This window comes from Thunnus maccoyii, chromosome 23, assembly GCF_910596095.1.
Source record: "Thunnus maccoyii chromosome 23, fThuMac1.1, whole genome shotgun sequence".
In the NCBI taxonomy this organism is placed as follows: Eukaryota; Metazoa; Chordata; class Actinopteri; order Scombriformes; family Scombridae; genus Thunnus; species Thunnus maccoyii.
The window spans coordinates 23,765,014-23,786,663 of record NC_056555.1 but is presented as its reverse complement, the minus strand read 5'-3'; the positions used below and the strand labels follow the sequence as shown (position 1 = coordinate 23,786,663).

The 21,650-nt window shown below is 41.0% G+C and overlaps 1 protein-coding gene and 2 long non-coding RNA genes across 6 annotated transcripts in view; 1 reads left to right on the top strand and 2 right to left on the bottom strand.

Annotated features, from left to right (window-relative positions):
* Positions 1–21,650, top strand: part of ptprb (protein tyrosine phosphatase receptor type b) — a 44,529-nt gene that overhangs the window by 3,953 nt on the left and 18,926 nt on the right. The window contains exons 2-24 of one of the 2 annotated variants that reach the window (XM_042403265.1): positions 35–458; positions 3,826–3,963; positions 5,248–5,388; positions 5,476–5,736; positions 5,835–6,122; positions 6,914–7,030; positions 7,149–7,295; positions 7,692–7,809; positions 8,584–8,729; positions 11,105–11,371; positions 12,056–12,114; positions 12,595–12,799; positions 12,923–13,020; positions 14,221–14,386; positions 14,498–14,628; positions 14,895–15,042; positions 15,140–15,409; positions 16,036–16,211; positions 16,409–16,559; positions 16,974–17,074; positions 17,564–17,729; positions 17,822–18,097; positions 21,297–21,575. In XM_042403265.1, the coding sequence (XP_042259199.1) occupies positions 35–458; positions 3,826–3,963; positions 5,248–5,388; positions 5,476–5,736; positions 5,835–6,122; positions 6,914–7,030; positions 7,149–7,295; positions 7,692–7,809; positions 8,584–8,729; positions 11,105–11,371; positions 12,056–12,114; positions 12,595–12,799; positions 12,923–13,020; positions 14,221–14,386; positions 14,498–14,628; positions 14,895–15,042; positions 15,140–15,409; positions 16,036–16,211; positions 16,409–16,559; positions 16,974–17,074; positions 17,564–17,729; positions 17,822–18,097; positions 21,297–21,575 (4,273 nt within the window). Of the gene's footprint in view, positions 1–34; positions 459–3,825; positions 3,964–5,247; positions 5,389–5,475; positions 5,737–5,834; positions 6,123–6,913; positions 7,031–7,148; positions 7,296–7,691; positions 7,810–8,583; positions 8,730–11,104; positions 11,372–12,055; positions 12,115–12,594; positions 12,800–12,922; positions 13,021–14,220; positions 14,629–14,894; positions 15,043–15,139; positions 15,410–16,035; positions 16,212–16,408; positions 16,560–16,973; positions 17,075–17,563; positions 17,730–17,821; positions 18,098–21,296; positions 21,576–21,650 lie in introns of both variants that reach the window. The other variant, XM_042403264.1, reaches the window with a different exon arrangement.
* Positions 6,956–11,149, bottom strand: LOC121890772. 3 transcript variants are annotated; one of them, XR_006093923.1, is made up of 4 exons: positions 10,942–11,149; positions 7,711–7,831; positions 7,218–7,277; positions 6,956–7,046 (listed from the first exon to the last, which is right to left on the bottom strand). It is a non-coding gene; the product is annotated as an uncharacterized LOC121890772 (long non-coding RNA). The 3 variants fall into 3 exon arrangements; XR_006093924.1 differs by having other exon boundaries at positions 7,717–7,831; XR_006093925.1 differs by having other exon boundaries at positions 6,960–7,046; positions 7,168–7,277.
* LOC121890775 lies at positions 18,022–20,199 on the bottom strand. Its single transcript, XR_006093928.1, has 3 exons — positions 19,131–20,199; positions 18,705–18,742; positions 18,022–18,107 (listed from the first exon to the last, which is right to left on the bottom strand). It is a non-coding gene; the product is annotated as an uncharacterized LOC121890775 (long non-coding RNA).

Below are 21,650 nucleotides of genomic sequence, written 5' to 3'. Positions count from 1 at the left end.
ATCTAATTGATGTTCGTGTCTCGTCTCTTGTCAGGATCTGAGCAGTGCAGCTCCCGCAGAGGATCAGTCTGCTCCATGTAGCATCTTTGTTTCTGAACCAGTGTCCAGTCTGGACTCCATATCACTGACAGTGAACACACATGGACGGGATTGCTCCTTCACCATGACATCTCCGGACACCGGAGCAGACGGCGCAGAATGCAGGAGACAAAGAAGAGGAGACGAGGAGATAGAGACTAATGATATCGGAGGAAAGGAGCGAGGAGAGGAGAAGCGGGAAGAGACAGTGGTGAACTATCTGGGAACCAACCAGCTAGGAGGTGAGGATGGAGGGAGCAAGGACGCAGGAGGCGACTTCTTCACCTGTGTGTTGGATCAACTGGAGCCTGGAACTGCCTACCAGCTGCAGGTTCAATCCCAGAGCGACGGGGAGATGGCCAACCTCACCCTGCACACCCGTAAGTCCTGATTCAGTCTGTCCAAACATTTCCTCCCGTGTCCAAAATGAAGATTACCAGGTCTTATTTTAGTGTCGTTAGCTATTATCACCTCTGATGGCACAGTGATGCACATTTAGCTTGTCACACAACACAAAAAATATAAAAAACACACATGATTTGATTTACTGACAAAGTTCATTAAGGATAAAATGTTTTCTTTATTAAGTATTGTGTGCGTATCCACGGCCTGATATATCTTATTCCTCTGTTCCATAGACATGTTCCTTCATTATGAGGAGTTTGTTTAGAAACGGCTCCAGCGTTGAGTTTTCAGTCTCTGGAGAGTAGTTCTGTGTAAAGCTGTCGTCACTTTGGGCTGAAGTTCTTTGACAAATTTATAATGTAGTACAAAGTCAAGAGGTTGTGATACGCAGCACAACAAGCTAGCGAAGCTGTAAACAGAAACCGTGTTTCTGCACATGCTCAGTGGCGTCTGCCTTACACAGAACTACTCTCTGGAGACTGAAAACGTGACGCTGTTATTAGTCAGTGCAGTATGAACAGGAGGGACGATTACTGCGATGATCACACCTGACCTGATACACGCTTGACGAATTGTGAATCTATCCTTTTTAAAAAAACCTGCTAACACTTGTAATGTCTACCTGAAGAGTTAAAACAGGTAAAAATAAGTTATGTGAGATACTAAAGGTCAGTGTGCCTCGAAAGATAAGAACGCACACACACACACACACGACAGTAAAGTGTTTTGCATTGCTGAGAAGGTTACTGTCGGGACTCAGTTGGGTGCAGTAACACCCTGTTTCCCAAACACACGCTAACACACACCCTCACGCCCTTTCCCAGTGCTTCCCACAGAACAAAGAAACAATGGAGGCAGGAAATGGCTGAACCCTGAGCTCTGCCCACGATGGAAATACACACTGAGGGTCCAACTTCTGTTCTGGACGCCCGCCAGTGTTGAGACACACACACACACACACACACACACACACACTTTTACTGCTCTATCACTCTCTCTCAGCAGGGCAGTGGTTCCTGTAGCTAATCACAGAGCCGCAGAGAGGGGAAGCTACATGACATTAGCTCTCACACACACACACACACAAAGACTCAACATGACAAGGAGGTCGTGTCATGTTCTTTTACTTCAAAAGAGGTCAAAACTGATGGAAACAATAGAGCAGAACAGAATATTTGACTAAATATTGTGAATAGGGTGTAAACTTCTGGCTATTTAACCTCAAACGTCTCCGACCTGAGCAGTAGCATTGCTAACTCTTACAGGTACAGGTGTGTTCAACAGACACAAAATGCAAAAATAACCTTCAAGTTATTCAGCTGTTATCTTAATCAATATTCCAACTTCCTCCTCAGCCAAGAGGAAAACATTTTTATAACATGTTACAGCAGCACAAGAAACAGGTAGGAAAAAGATAAAGAACTGTTAAAAATACGTGATGTCGTAGCCAAAAACCTTCCAGCCATGTGACCTCAGCACTCAGTGATTCGCTAACATTGCGCTCCGTAGCAGCAATAGGAAGCATAATGCTGCAGCACATCAATATATTAGTTACCTGGATGTAACTCCAGTTCTACCAGTACAGGCTGGACAACCAAAATGAGTGAGTTGCCCATTGTAGTTGTTTATTTTGATTCATAACTTGAAAAAATAATAATTGTAGCAGTGAGATTATGTTTTAAAAGCAGCAGATCAACCATTAATTAATTGTTGTTTTTTTTTTACTTGTAGATAAAAGCACAAGTATAGTTAATAGTTAAAACTACAGTGAAAAGCCTCCACGAACTAGTAAATAAGGTCTGTAGTTGGGCGAACATTGTGTTGAATTACAACTTTTTCTCTGGAATAAAAATGCGTTCTTTCAGGGGCATCGATGCTACAAATAGGACAGTGGTGTGAAGCGTTGCGGGGCGGCTGTTTTGACGCACTCAGAAAGCTTTACCAGAACCACAGACAACATACAACTTCTCCTCTTTTATTGGTGTTTTAGTGCCTTTAAAAAAAACATGGAGGACAAGACCTCTTGTTGTCTGTCTTCCTGGGATCAGATCTTGTGTGTCCGCTACAGAGACATGTTGATCATAAAGAGAGAAGATTTCCACGTTGCGTTCCAAACTGCGGGACTGTTCCTTTAATGTGATTTATCTGTGTCGAACATGTTTCAGTTCAGGCAGCAGGAAGGTTTTTTTTCAGCAGGAAAAGGATCCATCACTTCAATCTGTGGCCTTGTCATCAAAGTCTGAGCGCTGTAGGAGTCCAGTTCACACACACACGCACACTCAAAAACACTCCTACTCCCGAGTTTTTTTCCCACAATGCCTCTCTCAGTGGTCTAACTGGGTCATGTGTATGTTTGTGTCACTGTGTCGCCAGTGGTGCTTCCAACCTGAGGTCAAACAATATTATCAGGCTATGACATCTCTGCCCTGAGAGCCACACTGAGACAAACACCAAGTGTCTGGTCTGCAGCTATTTTCAGTCTGATGTTTCTGCCATCATCACTCACTGAGTTTTAAAGCGGCTATAATCGATATTTTATATGATGATATACAAGCTGTCAGTGTGTAATGTGTTGGTTGTGGCTCGTAGTGATGAATCAGCTCCTCTCTGCTTTACGGAGCTTTATAGTGAGTTTCAGCTCATTGTTTATCTGTCCGGCTGCAACTTTACTGTTCTGGTTCACTCTCAGCGTCTCATAGCGTCGTTTTCAGAGTAAAAGCTGTAAAAAGCCGCTGTACACTACCTGCTCACAGTTAGCTGTAGACTAGCTGGTGAACATAGTGGAGCATTTAGCAGCTAAAGAGCCAGATATTTCCCTCAGGGGTTGGTGGAGAACAAAAACAGAGCTAAAAGAGAGTGAATATTGGACAGAAACACGACTCCAAATGAATGATAATGTTGCTCCGTAACTGCTGGATGTGGAAATAATTTGCTAACAAGCTCAAAAAAGGTGATGATGTGTCAGTGTTGTGTTCATGACTTGTTTCTCCTGAGAACTAGTGTTAATGCAGGTTTAAGTTTATGATTTTAGATGAGTTTCACTTCATATAAATACATACATGTACAAAACACCTGTGGTTGAGTCCAGTTTCTCATTTATATAGTGACATGAATTCCCATCTTTTCATGCTTCCACTCAGTGGGATCCAGTAAAGATTCATCAGAGTCGACGGAAACAGTTTCTGTGGATTGAACACATCAGCTGTCAGCTTCACACCTTGTTCTGTAGCTGACAGTGTGTGTGTGTGTGTGTGTGTGTGTGTGTGTGTGTGTGTGTGTGTGTGTGTGTGTGTGTGTGTGTGTGTGTGTGTGTGTGTGTGTGTGTGTGTGTTTTTGTATCAGGGCCGTCAGCAGTGAGCGGCCTGGCAGTGACCTCCAGGACTTGCAGCAGCCTGGGTCTCTCGTGGCAGGCCGGCCCCGGCAGGACGCAGCGCTTCAGGCTGCAGCTGCGGGAACGTCCTCAGAGTCCGGATCAATCAGGTACATCTGTCATGTTTTTACCCCGACAGGAAGAACAGCTGTCGGTCAGCAGGAGAGCTTCTCCCGTCAAAAAAAAACCAAAGAGACAAAACATCCACGAGACACGAGACAGTCAGTCGGCTTTAACTGCTGCACACGTGTACTGTTACATGAACCATTTATAGTGACAGGATGCCTTTATATTATGTATTAATTATTTGCATGAATTCATCTTTTAATAACCCAGAATCTGATCAGAGTGTCTTTTGAACACTGGAAATTATTTATTAGGCTAAATGTTTCAGGGAAAAAGGAAATTATGTAACTCATATCAAACCTGGAATTGAAATGACAAAATATAAAAATGTGTTTAAAACGTGTTTCTTGCTGACAGACAGACTCTTCCTGACTTTAATTTTATCCATAATAACATCTCATGAAAAGAAAAAATCTTTCTAATAAATGAAGAAAGTTGTTTATGATTCTTATGTTGATCAGAGCAACAATTAACAGATTTTTAACTAGATGATGAATCAGAAAACACGTCGATATGAAACCGCCGTGATGTTGTGACGCATCAGATCAGTCTGATCAGCTGCAGTGTCCTCGCTGCCTCTGAGCAGAAACAAGAGCTTTGAGACGGCCTTTAAAATGGCGGACCAGAACGACTTCCTGTTCCAGGGAGGAGCGAGGAAATATCAAACAAGAGACTTGAGATGAAGAGGTTAGGGCCGTGTGCATGTCGCCTGAGAGGAAAAAAAGGGAAGAAAATAACTTGGCTACTGCTTTTAAAGTTTAATAAAGGAGACTCAGATGAACATGTTGAGATTTCGATGAACTCGGAGCTTCTGTCATGTGGATTTGGGCGGTTGGATAGTGAGAGGAAGTCGTTTAGACAGATTAAAGTAAACGAATCAAACTGAAACTAAAAGTGATGTGGATTAAAATAGGATAGGTCACCAGTGGAAATTACACTCTCGATCAAAGGTTAGAACGAAATAGAAACCTCATAAAGGTTTGAACCAAAAGTTTATCTCTTTTTGAAATCATATATAGACAATTAAACATTTCTATGAACCAGGATGTACACTGTTGCACAATCAACTGTGATTTACTGACTGAGCAGACGGGAGTATAAACCTTTATAGTCTTTAATTAAAGAGGCAAATATTGTACTTTTACTCCACTACATTTACTGTATCTGAGAGTTGATCACATTCAAAACTTTACATTAATCACTAAGCTCATAAAATGCAGCTATAATCCTCCTTTTTCTTTCTTTTTTTCCCTCCTGTGTGTCTGCAGGTGTGCTGATCAACGAGACGCTGGAGAGCACGGCGACGCAACACACGCTGGTCAACCTGACGCCTGGACGGCTGTACAACGTTACCATGGTGACGGAGGCAAGCGGTCTGCAGAACAGCAGGACGATCGAGGCTCGGACAGGTAGAGAGAGAGAGAGAGAGAAGGGAAGAGGGAGGGAAGGTAGAAAGAAGGAAAGAAATTTTAATATCTAAATCTCTCTGTCTTTAGTCCCCGCGGCTGTCTCCAACCTCACCACCGATTACAACAACAGCACGAGCTTGCGGTTGTCATGGCAACAGCCAGAAGGTGACCTGGACGCACTCACGGTCACCCTCTCGTCCAATGACTCGAGCCGGTGGGAGACGACCCTTCCTGGGGACGCCGCCCAAGTCACCGTCGATCAGCTGACCCCCGGCTCAGCCTATCAGGTTGCTGTGATGTCAAAGAGCGGCAAGCTGACAAACCAATCAGAAATCACCGCCAGAACAGGTGAGATGATGATGATGGTGATGATGATGATGATGCTCTGTAGTGTTGTTTTTTTTCTTTCCTTTCCTTGTCTTTACTCTATCTTTGTCTTGTCTCAGCTCCAGAGGCGGCGTCTCTCCTCTCCCTGTCTCCCTCCTCCTCCTCCTCCTCCTCTTCCTCCTCCGGTGGCCTCCTCCTCTCTTGGTCGTCCCCCGCCGGCCGCTGGGAAAGCTACAGGTTGTTCCTGTTCGACGGTTCCCAGCAGTTAGTCAGCACCGCTCTGGACAGGGAGGCTGTGAACTTTAGCTTTCCTGGGACGGGACTAACGCCTGGAAAGCTGTACAGAGCTGTGCTGAGAGTAGAGAGCGGAGGACTGATTGCTGAGAGCAGCTGTGAGGGATCAACAGGTGAGATGACCGCAGAAATATATGTCAGGAAATACAGAAGCATGAAAAAAATACTGTACACTACTGCAGGAAGAAGGGATCGAAACTGCAGAAATATGTAGAGGAAATATACATTACATCACTGCTAAAATGCAGAAACATATCTACAGAAAATGCTTATTACTGCAAAAACATGTATATATTTTACTATACAAATACATGACAGAAAACACACAATCAAAACTGCAGAAATATAGTGAATGATAGAAAAATGCATAACAGCATTAATACAGTACATGACTGGAAATGTATATAGCTGCTGATATAGATAGCAGAGATACAGAATGGAAAATTTATATAACTAGATATTACTAATATAAGAAAATACACATTATGGCAGAAATGACAAATATATAAACTACTGCACCAATATACTGTATATCAGAAAATGTATTTTACTGTAGAAATATATGGCAGAAATACAATGACACATAACTACAGAAATATGATAAGAAATATATGTTACTGCCAAAATATATGACAGAATATAAACTGAAAGTAATTATATATTTGTGCAGAAATATATGATGGTAAATATATCACTTACTAAAATACAGAAACATAACTACAGAAATATGCTAGTAAATTAAAAATGTAAAAAATAAAATATATATTACTGCATAAATAAATGAAAATACATCCACTCCATTACTGAAATTATTACAGTATTTAAAGATGAAATTGCTGCAGAGGGAATCTGAAAAGGCCTGAACCTGAACACCGTTGAGTCCAGATCAACTTTCTCTCTGCAGCTCCTGCTCAGGTGTTGGACCTCCACATACGACACTCGGACGAGACCTCGCTCAGCGCCATGTGGAGCCACGCCCCCTCGGGTTCACGTGACAGCTACTTCCTGACAATTCGCCACGGTAACCATTCGGACCACTTTAATCAGATTTAAAAATAAAAAAAGGTTATTTAGCAGTGATTTTAACTCTCTGATATATTTTCATCATTATTATAATTACTGCTTCCTGTATCTGATAGATAATGTCACCGTGGATACCAGAGAGGTGGAGCCTAACATGAGGGAGTGCACGTTCAATGTTCTCACACCTGGGAGACGGTACACCATCACCGTGACGACCAGGAGCGGGAAACAGAACACCTCTGTGTCTTTGGAGGGAAGGACAGGTGAGGTCTTTATTATTTTAGCTTAGCATGAACGCTAATCTAAAAAAAGTATAAATAATAAAGTAGTGTAATGATTTTCAAACTCAGCAATACACATAATACAGCATTATATTTAAACTTAAACCTTTTAAAGTTCAAATTTGAAAGTTGAAAACACTTTAAAATAGTGAATAAAAGACAAAAATGAGCATCTGAGCCTTTTTAGTTTGTAAATGTGCATTATGTATTCAGACAGTTATTAGCTAAACTGATATAAAACCACTGTCCTCACATGCATGTATCTCAACTGTACGGTGTGTGTGTGTATGTGTGTGTGTATGTGTGTGTGTGTGTGTGTGTGTGTGTGTGTGTGTGTGTGTGTGTGTGTGTGTGTGTGTGTGTGTGTGTGTATTGCAGTTCCCATGGCGTTGAGTACCATCACCCTGAGTAGCTCTGGAGTCGACAGCCTTCAGGCATCGTGGCAAAAACCACCGGGAGACGTGGACTCGTACACGTTGACCCTGCTGCAGGACAGGTGTGTGTTTCTAAACCAGGAACTGCAAAGATTTTAGAAACTCTTGTTCATAAGACTCATAAGAAATAGATGTCAGTTCCATCTCAGCACATCCAGAGCAGAGGCAAGTTCAGGATGCAGTTAGCCTAGCTTAGCACAAAGACTGGAAGCAGGGGGAAAATGCTAGCATATAGCTCCACAGAGAGAGAGAGAGAGAAAAATCTATTTTTTAACAACTTAAAAGCTGAGATTAAACGGTTATTCTTGACTTTGACATAAATAGCATTTGTCAAAAACAGTTTAGTAGCTTTTTCTTGAGCTTTCAGCTGTATCACACACTCTTCATCAGTAGATTAAGTTCGCCCACCTGTCATGGAAATGTAAATGTTAAAATATGTCAGTTTTTTAAGAGCTTTTTTAGGATTTGAGATTATTAGTGTTAAAAAATGGGCGACTCCATGTGTCGAGGAAGACTGTGTGATACGATTGAAAGCTTCAGAACAGCTACTAAGTGGTTCTCTTTGTTTGGTTAACCCACCAGCTTTTTTCCCTCAGTTTTAACAATGCTACAAAAGCTTTTTTTTTTTAAATGGTCATATATTTTGATAGCAGAGATGGGTCACAGATCTTTTTGTAACAACAGCATTTTAAACTCTATTCTTTGTAAAAAAATAATTTAAAAAAAGGTGCATTTTTTTTTAAAGTTCCGCTTTTGTTGCAGGAAAATAGCAAAAAAACAAAAAAAACAAGAGAAAATGATTTGTTAATTTACTAAACATTCCTCATGTTCCACAGCGTTGTGGTTCAGAACCGCAGCGTTCCAGCTGGTTCTTCTTCTCTGCTGCTGGCTGGTTTAACACCCGGCGCCCTCTACAGGCTGCAGGCCGCCACTGTCAGCGGTGGGGTTCAGTCTAAAACCACCAGCCTCGAAGGACGCACAGGTGAGCCGCTCCGACTTAAAATCATATTTAAACTTTTATTCCTCTGAGCTGATTTTTAGGATTTCAAAAAAAAAAACTTTATGAAATAAATGTATAAATTAATGAATCATTTAAACTCAACCCGGTGACATCATGAAATAAAACTGTTGAGAAAAAATGCCATTACAAAGAAACACAAACAGTCTTTTCTTTCACCAAATTCCCAGAGGTTAAAGCTCCGGTTATCCTCCTTCTACAGACTTCATTGTTTAATTGATGAAAAGATTAAAATCTGCTTTTCTCACAATGAAAAAAAGTATTAACACAAATATGACAAGTGGAAGTTTGTTTTCACCAGAGACTCAAACGGCGACTGTTGTTACTGTTTAAGACTTGAGAGAAAATGTGAACAGTTCACAACACTCACAAACACACACAAACACACACACACTGTTACGTAAGACTGTTTGATTGGCAGTCAGGCTCTTATTGTGTGGCAATATTCCCATGCAAGACTTGTGTTGTTTCCCCTCGAGCACATTCAGCTGCTGTTAACCGGAAAAACTCTCTGACCTCCTCAACCAAGCAAGAAACAAACCTCCGACAAAACAAGAACGCTAAAAAAGTTAATATTGAGATTATGATGAATATAGTTTATTTTTGTTAGAATTGTCATTGTGATTATGGCTTTTCTTCCCATGACTGATAACAGTAGATTCATCTGTTATTGTTTTCAGCAGTGCTGTAAAGTTAAAACAACTCGGGAGAAATGTTAATACATTAATAAGAGATGTTGTCAATGTGGACGATGATGAAGAGGAAGGATTTTGGAGGAAGAGTGATACATTATATGTATATAAAATAAGTTTGAACTGCGCTAACAGGGTTGACTCTGATACTTCAGCCTCAAAATGTGGTTCTCACTGCTTGTAAAACATCTCCCCGTATGATTTCACATCGATTTAATTGGAATTTTCAGTAGCTGTTGTCTTTTCCATTTTTAAAGTAATAACATATTTATTTTCAAGGTACAAAGAATAATTTCATGGGCAAGTTGTTATTTCATTTTAGTTGAATTTAATATACCGTTATCACTATAAGTGATGTGAAGTGGCTCTTAATCTTTGCAGTAGGACTTAATGAGTGAAGTGAATTTGTAGCTTCCGTTTACTATTATTTACTATTCCGTTTATTGACAGCTAACTTGGATACAGCAAACATGCACAACATGCAGGAGCCAATCAGAGTCCAAGCAGCGACCTGATGATCTCCCTCAAAGAACAAATGGCTGCTTTAACGCTGACTAAACTTGTATGAGATTCAATTTATATCGATTATGTCTCTCAGACCACGACTCATCTTCATTTTCCTGCTGCTTTCAGTTTTGTCTCCACAAAACAATCAAGCAGAAAGTTTGTTCCTGTCACACTGGAACTGATGATATAACTTAATCTATGTATGTAATTAGTTTAATATCATAAAAACAGTATCGACATTTGATATTTTTAATAGTTAAATACGGTGGCCCCGAGGTGCAAAACACATTACAGTAAACACAACATTTCATAAGACGGAGTCATTAAGTTGTTATTCTATATTTTTAAAAAGTAATTACAAAACGTAGCTTATTATAGTAATATTAGCCCGCTTTTACTTTGCATTAAACATTGTATTTTGGTGTGAAAACCATAACTTTTACTATTAGAGTTATAACTAATATTTCAAGTTCAGTGTAACTTCTGCATAACGTGTGTGTGTGTGTGTGTGTGTGTGTGTGTGTGTGTGTGTGTGTGTGTGTGTGTCTCAGTAAAAGTGTGTGTGTGTTGTGATAACATCAGAGAGTTTTTAGAACAATAGCTTAAATGCCAAAAAGGAGGTCTGGAATGTTCCACACATACAAAGACACTCCCAATACCCTGCTCAAAGGCTTCCTGCACACACACACACACACACCTTCCTGCTCAAAGCACCTATTGTGTTACTATATAATACCCCAGTTATTTTCAGGACAGACTGTGTATCTGTGTGTGTGTGTGTGTGTGTGTGTGTGTGTGTGTGTGTTATGCCAACCAATTAGCACTCTGGTTGGCAAAAACAAAAACCAATCCCGCCGCCAGCCCCCCCCCCCCCCCCTCTCCTGGGGCGTTGTTTCAGGAAACGCCAAGGTATGGCAAAGTGACATGACGTCATAGAAATACTCAGTGATGATGGGATTTGAAAAATATGAACTCACCCAAAACTATATTGAACAGCTGAGTCTCTTCTACTGGCCGGATACACTGACGTGTTTAGATAAATAAAGGCCGGTCTCAGGTAGATGAATTGTTTTATTTAATTTAAAACTCTTCTTTTCTAATTTTTAAACTTTAATAACCACGGTCATATTTTACTTTCAGGCCCGGCATCGGTCTCTGAGGTAACCGTTGCTAACGGCGGCAAGTCGGACGCTCTGCAGGTGTCATGGCGTCCCGCGGTGGGCGTGGTCGACAGCTACCAGGTGCGTCTTCAGGACGGGAGTCGAATCGTCCACACGCTGGTCGTGTCCCGCTCCTCGCCACCAGAGGGCTCCTTCAGCTCGCTGGTCGCCGGGCGGCTGTACTCGGTCTTCATAGTGACGAGGAGCGGCGGCCTGGAGAACGCCACCACGGTTCAAGCCCGGACACGTAAGACATGAGATAGACTTGAGTTTAAATATAAATATATATTTAATTTAAATTCTAGTTTACATGAGTTCATGTTTGTTCATTTATTTACTTCCTCATGCTCCAATTATCATATATTCTGTGAGTCAGTGGTGGAAAGTAACTAAGTACATTTAACCAAATACTTTACTTAAGTACAGTTTTGAGGTACTTGTACTTTACTTGAGTATTTCCATGTGATGCTACTTTCTACATTTCAGAGGGAAATATTGTACTTTCTACTCCACTACATTTATTTGACAGCTTTAGTTACTTTTCAGATGAAGATTTGACACAATGGATAATAGAACAAGCTTTTAAAATACAACACATTGTTAAAGATGAAACCAGTGGTTTCCAACCTTTTTGGCTTTTGACGTCTTACAAAAAGCAGTGTGTAGTCGGGGTCACATTTCACATGTCTATGAGTTGTTAACAGCTCCACCAAATAGTGATTTTTCCCTCTAAACTTCTCACATGCTTTCATTTCAATAAATGTTCAAATGATCCAATATTTCAGCAAAGAAAAAGTCCAAAAAACTGAGTATTTTTACATTGCTGTATTGGTATTTTTACTGAGGTAAAGCATCTGAGTATTTCTTCCTCAGAGAGTAATGATATGAAACATGTCTTTCAGTATTATTTTATATATTTTCTGTTTTGCAGAACCTGCCACTGTGCAAAACCCAACAGCGGTTCACTCTGCAAGAGACGACTTCCTCAAGGTGCGTTTGTTTCAGGAGTATAAGAACTTAGATTATACAACATATTAGTGATGTTAAGGTTGAGATGTTTGAGTATAAATGTCTTTATCAAGACTTGTTTCATTTACAAACACGGTCTCATTTTCTGCAGAATCACTTAATTGATTTGTTTTTGGTTTTACTGTCATAGAGACTAAAGAAACCAGCAAATATTCACACTTGAGAAGCTGAAATCAGAACTTTGACATTTTTTTAAATTATAAAATGACTCCAAGCAATTAATCGATTATCAAAATAGTTGGCGATTAGTTTAATAGTTGGCAACTAATTGATTAATCGACTAATCGTTGCAGCTCTACTTACTGGTCAACATTGACATGAACTCAAACATTAATTGATCGATCGTGCATTTCTTTGATAAAATTATGTTTGCAATATATATTATCATATATTATAATATATAGCAGTAGTAGTACGAGCAGTATTGTGTTGTGTGTTCAGGTGTACTGGCGTCATGCAGCTGGAGATATGGACCGTTACGTGGTTCTGATCCATTACAACAACAGCATGCTGCAGAACAAGAGCGTCTCCGCCGGACACAACGAGTGCGTCTTCTCGTCCCTGACGCCGGGGAGACTCTACACCGTCACTGTGGAAACCTGGAGCGGCAGCTATGTCAGCAGCGTGTCCACCGATGGACGCACCTGTGAGTCCCAAACCAGAGAAACTAGAGCAGTTGTCCAGTGATGATGTGAAATTGATGTGTTTTTGTGTTTTGTATCCGTTTTTTTTATTGGTGATTTTGAGTCAAAGTCTTGTTTTCCTTCAGTTCCAGCAGCTGTGGGCAATCTGTCGCTAGGCAACACAGGAACAGGTGATCTGACTGTGACCTGGAGTCCCGCCCCGGGAGATGTGGACCACTATGAGGTGTTTACTATATTTTTTACATCATCTGGTACTAAAGAAATAAGTGTTTTTGAGCAGTTTTTCTTTTTAACCAGAATGAGACAAATTCATGGAGGCTTTTTATAGTTTCCTGTGTGCTGATAAGTGAGCTTAGCTTAGCTTAGCTTAGCTTAGCTTAGCTAAACTAGCATCTTGACTGTATATGTGAGCAAACAGCATGAAGTCATTTTAAAATAGTTAAATACTCGTCATCTGATGCTGATTTAACACATCAGATTTCTTTAATAGTAAAATCTTTGACTTAAATCTCAGGTTTAAATCTGCATCTTCAGCATTTAATGCAGTTAGAAGTAGACATTAGGACATTTGAAGAAATAATAAAACATATGTTATATAATTACAACTGTGTTTCATTATATTTTATTTATTATCTGTTTATACAGCAGCAAAAACTTACAGGTGTCTACAGGTGTTTATATTCTGATTATAAATGCTAAATATTGGGATAAATGTGGTAACAATATGTTTCATAGATTTCTGCATAATCACATATAAAATGATTGAATGGATGCTCGATGCAACGATCTGTGTTCCACTATTATACATTACATCAGAAAAAGCATAATAAATCGTTTTTAATTAGTGTTTACTTGGAATTATTACAAAACAACTTTTTAAAATCATGATACCATCATGATATGATTCTACTGACCAACTCTATCACACAGTGAAGTTTATTAAGATCAGATGTTTGTCTTACTTCTATCTTAGAGACATTCAAGAATTAATGTGAACAATTTCTCATTTCAACATGTTCAAACTGCATGTAAAAATATAAGAAAAGAGTCCGACTGAAGTTAAAGGGGGAAAAATACATAAATGATACTGTTTACATGTTTAAACTGACAATTTCCAACATTTTCACATAAATAAATAAATAAATAAATAAATAAATAAATAAACACCCTTCAGAGTACTTTCTACTATCTCTACTTCTCTATATTGAAGTTTTTATGGATATTTTGGGCTTTGGTGACTCAAAAAAATATAATTTCCACTTACACAAGTACAAAATAAATATTATGACTATTATATATATGACTTCCTGCCTCTCAGAGGATGAACCTTTAGATCTTAATAACTCCAGGACTGTTCCTGTTTGGCTAATGAAGCTGTGAGGTTTTGATCCTGTTCTTTAATGATCTCACTGTTTGTCTCCAGGTCACTCTGCTCTTCAACGACACTCGTGTTTATCCTCCGGTCACGTTGGGCAGCGAGGTGCGACATCACCAACTGACCTCTCTGACCCCAGGACGGCTTTATAAGATTGTGGTGTCGACGTTCAGCGGTCCGTACCAGAGACCTCAGTTCATTGAGGGACGGACAGGTAGGACCACCGATTATTCTTCCTCTATCAGGTTTAACACTTTGACTCTGCAAAAAAGTCCAGTTGTGGTGACTCCAGATTCCCCTCCCACCTGGTTTCTGTCCTCTCCAGTTCCCAGTGCGGTAGGAAACCTCCACCTGGCTCCTCGGCCGAGCCTGATGGACTCTGTGGGGGGGCTGGTGGTCTCCTGGACGCCTGGAGACGGAGACCTGGACATGTACATCGTTTCGCTGTCCTCTACGGTACGTCAGGCTGCACCATTCAGTATTTATTCAATATTCAATATCGTCAAGTCAGTTTATTTATAGAGATTACATGTAAAGAAACGTGGACCAAAGTGCTTTACAGAAACGTTTAAAATACAATTATATAACTAGATGGTAAGGTAAACAAACAACAACATTAATAAAACACTTTTTAAAAAGATAAATGATTTCAAAGATGTTCGAGGAATCAGTGACGGACGTATTAATAGATGATATATTCTGTTGTCACTTCCTGTCTCTAGGACGGCGTCGCGGTCGAGACTCGTCTTGTCCCCAAACATGTCTCCTCCCTGGACTTCCCGGATCTGACCCCAGGCCACGCCTACACCATCACTGTCCAATCACTGAGTGGGAAGCTGACCAATAGCAACAAAGCCACCGGCAGGACGGGTGAGAGACTGCTCGATCGGTTGGATTGATTTAAATATAGAGATTCATGTTTGAGGAGAACGAATATTGATTATTGTTGATTATTGTGTGTTTCCAGCCCCGGCCAGAGTCACCGCCCTGCAGGCGGATAACGACCACACCACCCACAGCCTGACCGTCACCTGGGAGAGGCCGGTGGGCGTGTACGATGGATACAGCCTGCAGCTGTTGGACGAGGCTGGCGTCGTTCTGGCCAATCAGTCGGTCGCTGTGGAGAGTCGCAGCGAGCGGCTGGGCGGCCTGACGTCTGGGAAGTGGTACCGCATCCGCGTGGTGACACTGAGCGGCGGCGTCCCATCGCTGGAGGCCACAGCAGAGGGACAAACACGTGAGTCAACACGTTATATCAGGGATTTTGGGGGGAATCTTGCTCAAAGACACTTGGACATGTAGACAGGAAGAGCCTTGCGACTCTGTGTCCGTCTTTACTGTAACTAAAGAAAAGGTCTCTCTGGAACTCTGCTGTTGTATTTCTTGCGTTTATCATGACAATAAAGGAAGTGATGTTATGGTTTGTGCTCCTCAGTTTATGGAAGTTTATGGCCCAGTTCTGTCGTCCCTGAGCAGTAAAACCTCACAGACTTTAATCACCAAAGGGTTGTAAAGAAGTGCCCGAACAATAAGATGTGGTGGCCAGAAACAGATGTTAGGATTGATTAAGTCGATGATTAGTGTTGCTTATAAATCTAAATCTTGTTTATTTATGAGAGGATGAACTTTATGTACATTTAAAAGTTACATAGTTTTGCTTTAAAGACCTTTGTGTGTTACATAATTTTTCGGTTCCAGTGCCTCTGTTGACCTTCAGCTGAACTTGCGGTTTATCGTAAAAACTTTAATGAAGTTTGGTGGAAAGTTAGGACGAAGTTTGTTTGGATTGTGCAACCATCGCTGGCTCTTAACTGATCTTTCCAGGATTCTTTTATTTCAAACAAACCTCTGTGTCTCTCTCAGGTCCGGCTGCTGTCAGCAATCTGACAGTCACTGCGTCCAACTGCTCCTCTCTCTCCTTCTCTTGGCGTCCCTCGGACGGACACGTCGACATCTACGACCTGTCGCTCTACAGCGTTGCGGAGGCGACGGCCAATCACAGACAGGGCACCGCAGGAAGCAGGAAGGATCATCAGCAGGTGGGTGGAGCTTTGATGATCCATGTGACACTGATTTAACCAAATAAAAGTTGCTTTAAGGCAGATTCTGTACATCAAACATAAATATTTGACTTTTTTTTCAGTTTTTCAGACGGTTCTTGTATCGTTGCTTCATCTTTAACTACAGCTGCAGTTTGTGTTAGTGTGATATTGTAACGTGTGTGTGTGTGTTTTAGGCTGCTGGTGAGTTAGTGGACCTGCAGAAGGTCGGTCCAGCTGCAGACAGCTGTGTGTTCTCCGGCCTGCGAGCAGGAAGTCTGTACAGACTGCAGGTGGTGAGCTGGAGCCGAGGCATGAACAGCGACTCCTCCGTACTCGCCAGAACCGGTCAGTCTACGTATTATTATTAATTATTGATATATTCATCTTCTCTTTCTTCATCTTCTTCTCTCACAAATCCTCATTCTTGTTTATCTTCTTTCTTTTCAACATCTCATTTATGATCCTGATTGTTTTCTTTCTCGTTCACTTTTTGTTCTCTTCTTCTTCCGTCTTTGATTTCATACATTTCTCATCTTCTTTTTCCTCTTTGTTTTTCTCAACATCATCATTTCTTTTTTTTGCTCTCCTCTTCCTCTTTTATTCCTCATTTTATTTTAATCTTAATCTGATCTTCTCTTTTGCTCTTCTTCACCATCTTCTGTATTAATGTCTTTTTGTATTTTTACCCTTTAAATAGTTTCTTAGCTCATCATGATCATGTTTTTTTTTCATCTTTCCGTCCCTCCCTCTGCTCTGCAGTCCCGTCTCCCATCTCGTCGCTGCAGGTTCAGAGTTCAGGACGGACGGACAGACTGACGGTCAGCTGGCAGCACGGAGAGGGAAGCTGGAGCCGCTACGAGGTAAACAAACAGAGTCACGCTGGTTTTAGACTAAACATAATCCTACAAATACATTTACAATGAAAATACTCGTAGTCCCAATATACATCTTCTAACTTGTTGACCTCATCCTCTCTGATATTTCATTTTTGGCTCCTGACTGTTGTTTTAAGACACACTTGAGAAATTGTGAACCCGTCCTTTAACAGTGCTGCTGTTGTCTGGAAAAGGCATTTAAACTTTTTGTTCATGCCGTCTGGATCTGCTCCAAACCTTCCGGCCGCAACAGACAAACTACAGCAGGACATGAAACAATATTATAGGAAACCACCTGGAAAGAGGGAGAGGTGGTTGAACATGACAGAAAAATTTTATAATACAAATAAACCTCACCAGCCTCGGTGTTTACGTTCACAGGGAAAAAAAAAGTTTGAATGACGTTTTCTTTCTTCTGTTTTTGTGTCCTTCGTGCTAAATCTTGTACATTTCCTTGTGTGTGTGTGATTTAAGGTGGTATTGTACGACGTCTCTGGAGCCACTCTCGGGACTCAGACGCTGGGGGCGGAGCACAGGAGTCACATGTTCCCTGGGCTGACCCCTGGTAGGCTGTACCGCGCTGAGGTCATCACACACAGCGGGGAGCTGACCAGTAACATCTCAGCATTTGGACGCACCAGTAAGAAAACAGATAAACGCAGAGTGACTTTAGTTATAATTAAAGATACTTTTGTTTTTATATTAATAGATAATTTTTTTTCCCCCTTATAGCACCAGAGCCACCCACTCACCTGTCCGTCAAACAAGGCCCGACCAATGACACGATAGAGCTGTCATGGTCTGGTCCCGCCTCCGGAGACTACGACAACTTCAGTCTGCAGTGGACTCCTCCAGACCGCCTGTCAATCACACAGACTCACCTGACCAGACGCGTCGTGGGCGGGATGTTTCCAGGGCGACAGTACAACTTCACCGTGACGACTGTCAGCGGGGCCGGGGGCGGGCCCACAGTCAGGAGTCAGCCAATCCAGAGGAGCGTCAGGACAAGTAGGTGGAGCTGAGATGTTGTCACTCAGTTTATATTAGAAAATCTTTTTTTTTTTATGTCAATAACAACAAAAGAAACAAAAACACTGTTGCCAGGCAGCATTACATCTACGTATGAAGCATGACTGGAGGAAATGTGAAGCACGAAAGAAAAAGAAAAGGATGAAATTAAATCAAACAACTGCAATGTTGATTATTCCAACAAATATATATTATGCATTAATATCATTATGATATAATATAAATCATTAGAAAGGTCTTTCTGTCTATCTCATGGATCTCTTTGATGATTTCAAGCTTCTTAAAATCAATCAATCAAACTTTAATTATATACAGTTGGACCTTTCATACAAGCTGAATTTAATTCAAAGGGTTTTACAGGTGATTGACAAGACGGTTAATATGGATCAGCAGACTAATGCTCACCAAGATACAAGTTATAGGTGACTTATACATAAAATAGATAAAAAATAAAACAAATAAAACTCTTTTAAACTAAAGCTTTAAAATTACTGATTAAGACAAGAAAAATTACAAAATTTACATTTATATTTTCAGCTTTTTTCCCCCATAAAAAGTCTCCTGGAGCATATCTAGTTATACTTACATGCAACATTGTGTCGTTTCTGAACAGCCTAACTTGTCCTGAAATTAAAAAAAAAGCAAAAAAAAAAAAAGCAGCCTGATGACTGGTATAGTGTTTCTGTCATAATCCTACAAATGTAGGAAGTTAAAAACGACTGTTAAACACACTGTAGAGCTAAAACAGGAAAGAGACAAACATGAACTGTTGACACAAAGTTGGAAGAACATATGATGTGTTTTTCCTTCTGACCACTAGATGGCAACGTAACAAAGGTCCTGAATGTGAAAGGAGAACACACACGTCTGTCTGTCTCTCCGGCTCTGAATCCATTTTTAATCACATTCTGTGTGTTTGTGTGTCTGACTGACCGAAGGGATCAAAACCGATCGCCAAAGAGGAATTAAAACTCAAAGGCTTCAACACGCACATAAATATGTATAAACTGACCCAGTTTCTCTCCGTTGCCTCCTGGTTCCTGTCAGCTGAGGTCAACTGAAGAGGTGACGCAGTGTTTACCAGAAATAGATGGTGACACGCTCTCAGAGGAGAAAAGATATTTTGGTGAATTCTCTCTAACTTGTTGTTGTTGTGCAGCAAGAACTTTGGTAGCAGTTTGATTTTAGTGTGCAAGATTTCTAAAATGTTCTCCAAAGAGAAGAAGATTACACAGGAAGTACAGTCGCTTAAACAATAAAAATAATAACTATTTAAAGTATTAGGCTGCTGATTTTCTCTAATCTTCTTATTGTCACTCACCTGTACAAACCAACGATGAACTGACTCACTAGATGCTCACTAGAACACTAAATGTGGATTCATCCGCCGCTGAAAATAGTCCCCAAGACAAACGCACTATTTCCTCCTGTTTTAGTGAATTATTGAGCCTTTTTAAAACATAAAACTATATATTTGTGAGCTGTTAAAGATTCATGTCTTCAGTAAAGTTTATTGAGAGACAAACTAACACGTTGTTGACAGTAAGAACAATACAGAACGTTGTATGTCGTTTGTTCCTTTAGTCAGACGAATCAGCAGTTTCATTACTTTTGATTAAAATGTAATAAATGACTAAAGGACAGAACTCGTCCTGCACAGCCAGTATTTTCAGTCAGGTGCTGGTCGGTCACAGGAACATATCAGGTGAAAATCAACACTGTAATGACTTTACTGTGACTTTATTAAGAGCCAACAAGGCGTTTCGCCTGTAGCTTCTTCAGGTTCGCTCAGTACAGCGGCTGAGTGCTCACAGCTGTGATAAACACATCTGAGTCACATGACTCATTATCACAGTCTTCATTTTCTCAAAAGGCACGAAAATTAAAATATACATGTTACAAAAAACATGACGTAATCAATAAATTACTATTTTAACTTTTATTTTGAAAGATTATAGGTTAAATGTACCGAACACACTGAGCTCAGGGCAATTTTGGGGATTTGAGACGGATATAGAGCTGCAACTAATGATTCTTTACATTATCTGATTATTTTCTTGAATAATTGATGAATTGTTTAATCAATGAACTTCTTAAGATATTCAATTTATTGTCACGTATGACACATTTGAGAAGCTGGAACCAAAAATGCTGATTGAAAAAAAACGACCGAAATGAACAACTGATGATCAAAATAGTCGCTGATTTCATTTTCTTTTAATCACTGCAGCTGTAGACGGCTACAAAAAGTATCCAGACTGCATCGGTCGGGATTAGGTTAAATCCATGAAGAGGTGACGGTTGTTTTTATATAAATAAGTACAGATTTATCAGTCTGCCACGAGCCAGAAAATGAAAAATGTTTCTCCTCCAGCGTCTTGTTTGTGTCCTCTCTCTCTCTCTCTCACACTCATTCATCTTTCCCTTAAAGAGACGGCGCGTTTATCATCTGATCAGGACAAATAAACAGGGACGTTACCTTTAACAGCGGCGGACTCATCGCTCACAGACGCGTAGTGTCACACTGTGTGTTTGTGTGAGTCCAGCTTCATGTGAAAATAGAAATGTAATAAAACTGTGACTCAGCAAAAACTAGTTCACTGTCAGCGGAGCGGAAAATAAGAAAAGACACACTCAACTTTTGTTGCTGTAACTCCTTTCTTTTCTTTTGTCTTTCCTTTATCTCCTCTTCCTCGTCCTCCCCTTTCTTTATCTCCTGACGTTTTCTCCTCTTCGGTCACCTCCTTTTCTTTTCTTTCCTCTTCTCTCATCCTGTCCTCTCCTTTCCATTCTCCTTCCTTTTGTCTTCTCCTTCACTCTCCTTTCATGTCCTTCTCTCTCCTTTTCTACTTACCTTTCCTTCCCCTCTCCTCATCAATCTCCTTCCTCACTTTCTCCTCTTCTCTTTTACTTTCTTTATCTTCTCCTTTCATGTCCTTCTACCCTATCATCCTCTTTCCTTTCTTCCTCTCTTACTTATCTCCTTGTTTCCTCTCCTCCTCCCCTCCTCTCCTTGTTTCCTCTCCTCCTCGTTTCCTCTCCTCCCCTCCTCTCCTTGTTTCCTCTCCTCCCCTCCTCTCCTTGTTTCCTCTCCTCCTCTCCTCCCCTCCTCTCCTTGTTTCCTCTCCTGCCCTCCTCTCCTCCTCTCCTCCTCTCCTTGTTTCCTCTCCTCCTCCAGGTCCATCTCCTCTGAAGTCCATCCACTGCTTCCCTGTCTCGTCATCCTCCCTCTCGTGCTCCTGGTCGCCTCCTCTCTCCGACTTCGACTCCTACGAGGTCGAGTGTCGCCGCCATGACGACGGGGAGCTGACCTCGGCACTGCAGCTGGCGGGGGGTGTCACCGCGGTAACGCTGGACCACTTGGAGGCGTACCGGAAATACTCGGTGACAGTCAGAGTGTCGTCGGCTGGACACATGAGCCCACCTGCAACACACACCACTGTCACCATGATAGACCGTGAGTGCACACACGCGCACACACACACGCACACACACACTCCCCTCAGGTGCTGTAGTTGAGTCGGTTGTTTAA